Source organism: Aythya fuligula, chromosome 4 (assembly GCF_009819795.1).
Source record: "Aythya fuligula isolate bAytFul2 chromosome 4, bAytFul2.pri, whole genome shotgun sequence".
Taxonomy (NCBI): Eukaryota; Metazoa; Chordata; class Aves; order Anseriformes; family Anatidae; genus Aythya; species Aythya fuligula.
In genome coordinates, this window is record NC_045562.1 from 27,694,545 (window position 1) to 27,706,411 (window position 11,867).

At 43.4% G+C, this 11,867-nt stretch overlaps 1 protein-coding gene across 1 annotated transcript in view; it reads right to left on the reverse strand.

The window, feature by feature from the left end:
• CPE (carboxypeptidase E) overlaps positions 1-11,581 on the reverse strand; it is a 54,839-nt gene extending 43,258 nt beyond the window's left edge. Inside the window, exon 1 of the mRNA XM_032186850.1 lies at positions 11,263-11,581. Within this exon, the coding sequence (XP_032042741.1) occupies positions 11,263-11,539 (277 nt within the window). The 5' untranslated portion in view covers positions 11,540-11,581. The remainder of the gene's footprint in view (positions 1-11,262) is intronic.
• Between the last annotated feature and the right edge of the window lie 286 nt (positions 11,582-11,867).

Sequence of the window (11,867 nt, forward strand, 5' to 3'; positions counted from 1 at the left end):
TGAAGAACTGAAACAAACTAAATACTGAGAAAGAATGGTGTAGCACCTGGCCAAAATAGATGGCTTCAGAAATTAAGTTTTTAAGTACAAATGATTTTCAAGAAACTATAACTTCTGATTCTAAAACTAGACATGAGCAATGATGGCCATGCCTATATTGCTAATGGTACCCAGCAGAGCCCTCACATTGAGTGGTGTGGGTGCCTTATGCCCTCACTGATCAGGGGCCTTCCAGTCATCTCCATGGTTGGACAAAGCTATATGGCCCCACCAGGAGTCTTTATGAAGTAATTATTTGTAAGTTTATTTAGTTTAAAGTGCCTGAAATCATGTGAGGGCTGTGTCACTGCCTCTCAGGCTCATTTTAATGTCACAACACTGTAAAAATGCATGGCATACCTTGGTTGTGCTGTGGATATACACAGATGGCACGTGAAGTTGTCAACCATGATGAGGTGGCACTGGAAGCCTGTGCAGGAATCAAAGCAACACACCGTCCTGTAGCTGTCCTGACCATGTCACAGCGAGATGGGTCTTGGGGTGAACAGCTCCCCAAAACTGCACCCAAGCTTTGGCTCAGACATAACTCAATGACTGACTTAGAAATAAAAAAAAACAGGGATTGAACTGACTTACAAACAAGGAACTGGGGCTTGGGAGGTAAGTTACTTACCATTTGTCATGAGCCCTATACTCTTTCTGACAGAGTGAAAATAGGACTAAGCTGTAAAAACATTAGGCATGAAATATAATAATTGAAAAGCTATTTAAAGGGGCTAGAACATCCACAGCTATGTGTTTCTTGGGTCTTGCATTTGAAGTGAACTCATAAAATGAATTTATGTTGGCATCAGAGCTCCAGAATAAAGCCTTAAAACCTAAGGGTTTCTGAAATAGATCCCAAGTCTTTTGTTTTTATTTTTTTTTGTTGTGCAACACAGTGTACCTACCACCACGATCCAATGGATATCACATCAATATCTGCGGACAGGTGTTACGTAGCTGTTAGCACCATTTTCATCAGTAACTACAGAATGTCAGTATTTGAGAATGTAAAAATGCTTCCAGTCGTACGCCTTCAGAGCATTTATTAACAAGATTTAACTTTGATTTCAACTTAGTTTTAAGTCTGTACAGGACAACAAAGTCCCTGGCTAATTTTCCCTCCATTTTTACACATTTAAGCATTGCTATGATGCTTAGCACAGACATGGACCTCCACGCTGGAACTCGGAAGCTCAGACAGGAACACTTTCTGGTTAGTATTTGGTCACTCTTCAACCATCCATCTCTGCCTGGGGAAAATTCTTGGGAATAAATAAGCATCACGATAACAAGTAAGGAAAAGGAAAAGGAAAAGGAAAAGGAAAAGGAAAAGGAAAAGGAAAAGGAAAAGGAAAAGGAAAAGGAAAAGGAAAAGGAAAAGGAAAAGGAAAAGGAAAAGGAAAAGGAAAAGGAAAAGGAGGAAGGAAAGAAGTGAAATTCACAAGCATCTGTACAATGCCTGCACTGTGGCATAAGCTCCTTTGGAAGATAACACCCACTCTACAGTCGCATTAAGGAAAGGAGATGAAGACTCACAGCTATAAATAGATCAAAGATAAGGTTTATCTAATCTTAGTCTCTACAAAACTCCTTTTCTTATCAAATACTTTGCTCAGAAATATATTTTCAATAGTATGTAGCAAAACTGAAAGAAAATTGAAATAGACCATTTCTTGAAAGCGCAGACTCCAAAGTATCTTAGAGGGGATCTGTTTGGTCAGCTTTGTTTTGTTCCTTTATGACATATTTTTCCTTAATACACAGCATGATGAGCAATACGATCCCATGCTTGTTCAAGGTATTGGAGCTGTGGCTCCCAAACAGCTCCACACTGTATAGGCTTCATTTTGCAAAGCAAATGGTGGCTGCCCACACATACACACCTGAAGAAACATGCAAAAGTGCATGTTTGTACAGGACATACTTTAAATTTGTGTTGACTGAAGATAAACTTCAGGAATTCCCTGCGTGGCTTCCCAAAGCCTCACTTCATTTCTCTGTGCGCTGTGACTTTCTAGAATATTTTTAGGGCATAAGGCTGTTTTTGAAAGACCTCTTAACTCTCATAACTTGTCTTACAAGCATAAATCAAACCATGTTGGCCAACTCCTTCCATAACATGACTGCACCTTTAAATACCACTAATGCCAGATGGTCTCAGCATATAAAGCAGCATGAGACAACATATTAATGCTGCTCAAACAAGCAACTTGTGCTAGCAGCAGACCAATGAAATCAGTCTCAGGCTGTTAATCCTCTCTGTCACCATGGCTACATCTATTTCAGACAATTCTTCAATTTTCAAGTCAGATTAGATTGTTGGCTCTTAAACTTCTCTGTTCTGGGGTTATGTTGTCAGAGACTTTTCTTTCTGCATTGACTGCTGTTAGCAGGACCCTATTTCTGTTTATTTATAGGTTTCTCCACTAGAAATTTGCACTATTTGATTTACACTAAAGATTCATACTATTACCACTACAGGTTTGCCCTCCTAACTGTAACACATAGAAACTGCAAATATAGGTGTCTCTATTGCGACTCTCCCTGCCAGCCCTGGAAGAAAAGGGAGAATCGGTACCTCCCTATCAGGGCAGCTCACAAACAATAACAAAAATGTACATCCACAGCAGGTAAACGGGAAGAAGGTTTCAACTCCTCCTCGCTGTATGCCTGTTAGCATAGCTGAGCCAGCACTAATACTGGGGCTGCTTGCTACTGGGAAAAGGAGAGAGGAAGCAGGTAGGAACTGCGTCTTGGAAGTAGATCAAACACTGAGCCACACACCATCTATCAGGTACGTGTACTGGGCACGTGGCATCGGCACATGCTAACTAAAGCAAGGGAGTATGATGTTCCCTGTCACGTAGGTGAGAAGCTGAGGCACAAGGAGAAGATGTTCTTATCCAAAAACACAAGAGAAATGTGGTAAAGCCGGAAAATAAGTCAGGCACCCTTTATCACAAGACCACTTCTTCTCTGCAAAGCAACTTCCTCCAATGTCGTTGTGAAAAGATTATACACAGGGTAGCCCAGCTCCCGACTCCACAGCTTCCCTTTTCTCTCCACTCTGCTACGTACTGACGTCACAAAAAAAGAAAAGAAATTTTATTCTGAAAAGCATAAATTTAGACTGCTCATTGCTTAACTGCAGGCTATTTCGGAATGGCAGCCGCATTTAGTTTTCTTTTTTAAGGGTACGCACGCAAGCAGGCTTGAGCTTTAGGATTTACAAGCCTCCTGCTTATCATGAAGATTCAGAGATACAGCTCCCACTGACTTCAGTTTGACTTATAGATGCTCATCAGCTGTGTGAGAGGAGAAATTAAAGCACCATTCAGCTCATATCAGATGAAGATCTGACACAGTAAGCTTACCAAACAGCTCTCTGTGAAGTAACATTTTTACGTGGGTAAGAATTATATAGTTAGATCTTAGACTCATCCCATCCCAACTTTTTGCAAAAATTTAAGCAAAACCTATTCCTTTGTGCAAAATGCAGAACTAGCCAAAATCCCAAAACCTTCATTTACCACAAGAAAAGAAGTTAATTTTGAATGATAGATGTGCAAGGAATATACAGCTCATAATGCTGAAGGACAGCAGTGTGCTAATGAAGGGCAATGACAAAGCTCCCTTTTGCTGTCTTTTGGGATGCAGAAGTGAGAGGACATTCAAATGATATGTCTTGCTGCTAGAAATCTCAGGGGAAAAATATGCAGTAACAAAACATATTTGTTATTTATCTAGTAGTGTGACGACAACTATGCAAAAAGTTATCTTTGACATACTTCGCCTTTTTTGCTTTCTCTGTATCTAAGCAGATTTTCTCATAGCAAAGCACTGCACGATTTCTCTTTTGTTTGGAGAGCCAATATGGCAAAGGTCAGGGTCACACTTTCCAGATGCCATAAAAACCTCCTGGATCATTAAATTGGCATGTCAGCAAGGATGACTTTGCCAAGAAAACAGTTTGTTAAATCTTGGCCACACAGCCACAAGTCCCATCTGACCAAACAACACCCTTGGCTTTAAGGAAGATTCACATGGAAGTGTAAGCATTTAAAATGGCACACGATGGCTATTCTCGCTGCAAGCAGGCTGCAGCCAGGGCAGCACCCTTCTTTGGTTGTACATCAGGCAGCTCATGTTCACAGTACAGAATGGCTCCACGTAAGGAACAGCTATCCCTACCACCATTACCCCGGTAAGATTTTTTTTCAGCCTTTTAACTGAAAAGGCCTTTGGTGTCTTCATTTAGCCTCAGCATACCAGAAAGCAAGCTGCCAACCACCCTCATCCCACTGAATTCAGTGAATCCCATCTTTTGATTTGCAACTTACCTCAAAACAAATGCAACTCCCCTGCTCAAAACTCTACCCATCATTTTAATTACCTACCCAGGAGTCTTGAAGTACACATGCCAATTTTCACTTTTCCTTGATTCCACTAAATTTTAAGAGGACTCAGCTACAAGCCTTTCCAATTTACCTCCCAACTGAATGGAAAAAATAACCACAAGTCTGTGGTAATACACATACGAGACTTTTGTTTAAAAATATATATATAAACGTGACATGAGACATGGAGGAATACGAATGAAATAGCTATGGAGACTTAACAATATGAATTGAAAATGCTGAGAAAAGGTCAGGTAGGGTTCATGAACAGCATTTTTTTCAAAGCAAGCATATACAGTAAAACAGGAATTTTTAGATGATGAAACATTGAGGATGGTATTCATCAGGTCTTTCCAACAAGCTCTTGCACATATTGCTGAATGAAAAGCCTGCCCAATGTCAGCAACTCTCACAGTCACTGGAGAAGAGAGATGTTCAGGGCATGTCAGTTTGGGCATTGCAGCTCAACTAACAGTCTACCTACTAACCAGCAAAAAAAGAATATATTATGAATATGAATGTCGAGCATGTAGGCTTGTACCCCCTTTGAAAGACAAAACTTAGGTAAAATGAACATAGAACTAGCTCTAAATTAGATTTAATACTAACCTGTTGCATGAACCTAGTGGCAGATCCTCTGTTACAGAAAAAAAATGTACTTTTATAAAATAGGAAGACCTGTTTTGCACCTTTTGCCCTAAGTGAAATTTAAAGGTTTGAGATATTGATCTCTAAATTACAGACAAATTTATAGTTTACCCTGAATACAGTAAATTAAGAATCAATATAATAGCAAAGTCCCTTTTTGAAACATCCCATGATTACAACTTACATATTTAACAAAACATCACACAAAATCTTTGGAAATCACTGTGCTGTATATACTCCTCACTAGTTCTCTGGAGTTCACATTAATTGCACCAGAATTAAACATCCATTTAATGCAAGTAACAAGAGAACAGGCTCACCTCCTGTTTTCACTGGGAACTGCTATGGCATTCTGCAGGTGTGGGTGGGAAGGATAACTGTTCTCTCTAAAAGAAATTGAGTCAAAATAATCAGCACTTTCAAAAGGAGTAGGATGGTCAAAACCAGTCTGAGTCAGACCAACCAACTCAGAATGCTTCTGCACTCCCAGACTAATTTTAAACCCGAAAAATAAAATAGCTGCCTTCTGTGGAGTCATGCTATGCTCCTTGTGATTATAGCCTTTTTCACTACAGATCATTTCACCTTTTTGTTATTCCAGAAAGTAAAAAGGAAACTTTTTAGATGCAGTAGCTGGGATCTATAGTGCATCTGCAGGTAACACACAGTCTTCTCTTCACCCTTTTTAAACAATCTTACAAAAATGGAAGACATGAAATACCTCAGCCAGTGAAGCAATTTGGAGAAAGGGTATTAAATCTCTAGGAAACACTGCAGAGACTGTCTAGCACAGCTGCCCAACAACACTTACTGTAAATTTCCATCCACTTCAATAGCAACGTGAACGGCATTACCAATCAACTGCAAATGTGATCTATAAATGTAGCTACCTCTCCTTTATTTGCATCAGTTTTGTGAGCAACAATATTTTTCTCCGGGTATTCTGTACCTCTTTATATTTAAATGAGCATTAAAGTCAGGATAGGAAGACGTGATGAATCCAGAAATAACACGAACACATTATTTAAGGAAGAAAATATTTTTATTTTTGAAAAAATGTGTGCTGACAAGTAGGTTTGAAATTCTCTGTAATTTCATGGGAAAGTTAATTCCAGCCTCTCAGCCTCCCGCAGCCTGAGCAAGGTGCAGCCAGCCTCCACTTTGCCCTAGACCACCAGCACTCCCAGAAGGTGAGTCAGTAGCATATCCCCTGTGACAGAAAGAAACTGTTTCCTGATGCACAAAAGAAAAAATCCAAAATGCCGAAGGCTACCTACGCAATAGGTAGACTTTGCATGGGACGCAACCCCATTAATGCGAGCTATCAAATAACTCACAAGATTTTTATGTGTAAATTCCAAGAGTAAGGAAAAGAAGCTTTACAAAGCCAAGTGCAATTAACTTTTTTAACAATTTTAACAATTAAATTGTAAGTGACAAAATTAGACCAGCATCACCTGACGACATCACTGTAACCCAGAGACAAGCAGCATGCTTCCTAACATCACCACCACTACCACATCTCGCTGCCCACCCCAGCGCAGCAAGCACCCAGCTGAAGGGAAGCAGCCCGTCAGGTCCCAAGGTGACACTGAGTGGTGTCCCAACAGTGCTCCAGGAGCACAGCAGGATCCTGTCCACGCTGTGCTGAAACCATGGCAGCCTCCTGCACAGCTGTTCCTCTTTGCTGCTGCTGGTTTTGTATTTTTTGTTTTTCAAAAAAGACCAACATTTTGCTCGCAGCAATCTTAAACTGCCAAAATCATTTTAAAAAATTAAAAAATTATATGGGCTTCTGTTCAACACTGAAATACAAACATTGTGAACAACACTCTCTGTCCCATGTATTTGTCAGGTTTACTTACCACAACTTCTTGTCCCAGCAAGTGTTACCCCAGATGGCTGATGCCACAGCTGAGTGCAGGAGTGCTTCGATGACAGAAATAAGACCTAGGTACGTTTTTTGTATTATCAGACAGATCTTGGATTTCCCCACTCATTTATACACAGCAGAGGCATGGTTTTCACTTCTCTCTCAGGCAGACTTGAATTACATTTTTTCAGGAGGAAGTGGCTCCAGTGCTTGCTGACCTTGCAGGGCAAGGCTGGGGCAGAGGCATGTAAGAGCCCAACATTGGGCTCCTCTATGGGACCAGCACAGGAACAGGGGAGCACCAAGCCATTTTGAAAGCCAAGAAGCTTATTTTGGCTCTGTGCCACCAGTGACCCATCCAGCCCACCTCCCCGCTGTGCCAAGAGGGGTCTTGCACAGAGTGGTGGTGCCAGAGGTTGAGGAGGTCGAGGCGGCCGTACTAGGCCTGGCGAGGCTGCTCACAGCCTGCTGCCATCACACCCACAGGCTCCTACAGCCAGGCAAAGGCGTCCTTCACCCGCCTCACACATGGCGTGCTCGCACCTCATCCCACTTTCACAGACACTTGCGAGGTGAAGGATGAACAGCAGAATCATTAAAACTGAAAAACTACTCTGAACTATGGGCTGGTTTGAGAAACTCCGAAACACTGCGTTTGAAGTGCCAACATTCTCAGGATTCCTTGTGTGCTCTTCTCCAGCATGAGTAATCTGATGAAGATGCCACAAACTTGCAGATCGTTTTGTTGTCACAGAGCCTGTATTTTCATCCATCCTCTCTTCTCTCCACTTGGTGCAAAAGAAATTTTTGGGGCATGCATCTATACCACACGCAACCAGTCACTTAATAATCTTTACTTGCAGAATTTCATAAAACTACAACACTGAAAATATGTATATATAAATGTTTGCTTGATTTTTAAACGAAGTAGAATTTGAGATAATTTTTTAGTTGCAACTTTTTCAGGTAAAGAACAAAAAAATTAAGAATCTCAGATGTCTCATTTTCAGCAGGTAGAAGGGAAGCGGTAATGGAGAGGACTGATCCTGTGCCACCAAAATCAATGGTACAAATGAGTCAGAAGTGGCAGCACGCCTAAACAAGTGGCTGAACATTAATGGTGGAGGAACTGCTTTGAGCATTAATCGATTCTAAATATATTTCACTGCTATTAAAGAATACAAACTTATGACTATAAATAAGCTCATTTTGGGCATAAAAAGGCCTTGAGAGATCAGCATCTACTTGGTGTTTTTTCAACAGCACATCAGATATCTGAAGCCAGAGTCTATTTGCTATATTTGCAAGTAGTCGCACCTGCACAGCAATTAAGGCAAAACATTATTTACTTTGTCCCGGAAATAACCTGTGCTTTACTGTCAACTGTTCTCTGTTTTCCTTTGGTGCATCATCAGTTTCCCATCATCTCTTTCTCCTTGCTTTATCTCGCCTTGCCCTCTGCTGTCTTCTGTCAACTTTGCCAATTTTTAGCAAGCACGGGGACCAAATGGTATTTTCTCACTTAATCAAAACCACTCTAAAATGTTTTGATCACTTTGAGTCTCAGGTCATACAACACCTTTTACACCTAACCACTGATACAAGCTCATTCACATCTTGCTTTGCCTTAACTTTCTGTTAAGGCACAGCTTCCCCAGTGTAGAACTGTTTGGTAAAGTTCAGACATCTTAATTTCCAGGTTTTACTTCTCCTTATTCAATACTTTCTTTTCCATTAGCCTAAAGAAACTACTGCCAAAAAAAAAAAATATCACAAAATACTAGAACAAACTGTAGCATGAACCAAAATGGAAACGTGAGTAGTGAAATACCCACATCTGCAGAGAAGGCGACACGTTCTCCTAGCATTTAATGTAGGGATCAGAAACTTTCAGCACTCTCATGCTTTTGACATTTAGCATGTCAAAAAATGGGAATAGTTCAGCAACTCTTACCCTCCAAGTAACTGATCTGTATTTCAAAGATTTGCCAAGATACATTTAAATGCTTATGGAAGAAATCAGACTTGCTCATATGGAGTTGCTCCAGTTTCTAATGTAGTATCAGGGCTTCACAAAAAAAAAAAAAAAAAAAAAAAAGTCCTCCCAGTGTATATTTACTCCACCAAAAGATGAGGCCTTAATGATTCACTTTGATTGCTTATTAAAGATTTCTTCCAGTTGCTCTGGAAATCTAAAGTATGTTTCTAAGTTTTTTCTTTCAATTTCTTTCCTGAATTTGTTTTCAATATTGCACAAGTATTACTAATTTATTTTGAAAAATAGCTGATATTCTAAAACAGAAGTTGACTCTTATGTCCACGTGTGACTGAATGAACTCACACAATGCTGTACGGGCATAACATACATGTGCTTATGTAATGCATGCGTGTATGTGCCAGATTTGATTTATTCAGTGCAAAGCCTCTTTACTCAGTATAAAGCATCTTTACGGATGCTCTGCTGACACTTTGCGGATTTATTTTGTCATCAACTTGCTCACTAAGTGAGCAGAAACATTTTTTTGTGTGTTTTCATGGTGGCTCACTGGATAGTTCTGGTATCATCTCTGCATACTCACCAGGCTTCCAGATGCACGAGCTCTCTACAGATCATAAACCAGTAAGTAAATCATATCCCATTTAGATATATATTTAAAAATAAACCCCGTGACACATATCCTGTCTTGTAAAAACAGGTTATGCTCAGGAATAACAACTCCTTGACCTGTCATGAAAAAAAAAAAAATCTATACGTATGCCTGTGTCTATGAATCTGCTAAACATTTTTTAATAATAGATGATAATAAATTAGATGGGTCCTGATCCTGGAAGCTTTAATCACCCAAAATATTCCTGTTCTGCCCTGGGAATCCAGCATGGCTCCTCACAGTGAGCAAGGATCCCCCCTGCTCAGGTAAGCACTGCAAAATCAGCCTCACAGCTCCTGCCAAGGCTCGTACAAGGCTCCACTTCTTTTAATGCACAGCTTAAAAAAAACACACACAGGAAAACAAACAGTGCTACCTTTCACTGCACAGCAGAAGAAAGGGCACGTTATTAAGAAGAAAGCCCCTCTAATACAAACAACCATGAGCATCATGGTGAGGTGCTTGGGCTCTGGAACAGAGCAGCACAGATGCTTCAATGCCTTTACGATTAATTCGAAGAAGCACAGCCCTAGCTAGGCACGAGTCTGTCCTTCCTGAAGGGATCCCAAGTCTCTCATGTGCCACTGCAGATAACAGAGGCTGCAGCAGCTCTCTGCTTTTCTGAGCAATGCCCCGTACCTTGCAGAAGGATACAGAGGGTTTAAATAAAACAACGAGCATGCTCTGGTTCAAATCCTAGCTAATCCTCTGGGGAGGGGGGAAAAAAAATCACACACACACAGTATCTTCAGCATCTACCACTACAGATCATCAGTGCTCATCACATTCCCCAACATGTGATTTGGGCATTAAAACATGTGGCTTTTTCATCCACGGGCCTCCTTTTGTGAAGGACCCAGCACAGTATAGGAAGCACGGAACACCCTTCATGCTCCCCGCAGCTTCTGTGTGGATGCAGTCTGGAGGAAATGTTTGTTTCTGCAGTTTGATATCGCTCAGTGACATAAAGCCAGATTCTCTTCTCCCTGGGCCCAGCAACAAGCCCTTCCCCATATCCCCAACAGCAGCAGCAGGAGGAGAAGGAGCCTCCATCTCTGACCACACACAGGGCTCTTTTTCTCCCCATTTCAGCTGGCTTGACGGAAGTGGCAGATAAAAAAAAAAGAGCTGCAGCGGACCGTCCCCTCCCAGTAACTCAGTTACAACAGGAGCCGTGCATCATTTTAGCATGCAGATTACATAGTGGTGACAGGTTAAGCCTTAGCGTCGGGATCGCCCTTTGCATCGAGATGGCAACATACCACGGAGAAATTGTTTGGCTTCCACTGCAATTCCTACACGTTTTTATTGCAAGATGATGCTTTGTTACCCTGCCTCCCTCCTCTGTCTTCCAATAAACGACCTCGAAGTGCCAGCAGCAGCCCTAAGCAGTCAGTCAAAACGTGAGCCCCCTAAGGATGCAGAAAGTTGGGTCCAGTTCAGGGGGCTGCAGGGACCCGCTCCGGGGACAGCCCGTCTCCAGCTACAAACCCAGCACTCGGGGCCTGCTCCGAAACCCCCAGAAGGGCGAGGGGACAACCGCAGGTGCCCCACTCAGGGTCCCGGCTCTGCCCCCCGGGGGTGGCAGCGCCCGAGGTCCGCGCCCCCCCGGCACAAAATGTCCCCGTGCCCCCGCCCGCCGCCGCCTCACCGGGCTCATGCTCGCCGGGCCGGTCGGACAGCTCGATGACCAGCAGCTCCCGGCCCTCGGCGCTGCGCCCCACCGTGTAGATCCTGCTGACGGCCGGGCACTGCAGCCACACGGCCACCAGCGCCTCCCGCAGCTCGGCGTAGCGGTGGTACTCGAAGGAGATGCCCTCCTCGGAGCTCAGCCGCCGCCGCCGGCTGGCGCCGCCCGCCCCCGCCGGCTCGGCCGCCCGGCAGGCAACGAGCAGCCCGCACAGAGCCAGCAGCAGCCGAGCCGCCATCCCCGCGCACACACACACACGCGTTCAGGCTCCCGCCGGCCCGGCAGGGAGGGAAGGACGGACGGACGGACGGACAGACGGAGGGAGGGGCGGCGGGAGGAGCCGCGGCAGCCGCAGGAGGGGGCGGGCCGCCCAGCCCAGCCCAGCCCAGCCCAGCCCAGCCCCGCCAGCACCTGCTGCTGCTGCCCGGGGGTGAAGGGGGGCTGTGTTTCTGCACCACGGGGCATGTCTGGGGGCAGTGAAGGCTCAGGGGGGTTACTGAGATCATGGAGGTGACTTTGGTGCACCGCAGAAAGCCACGGGTAAGGCACGACCTGGTGCTGGAGGC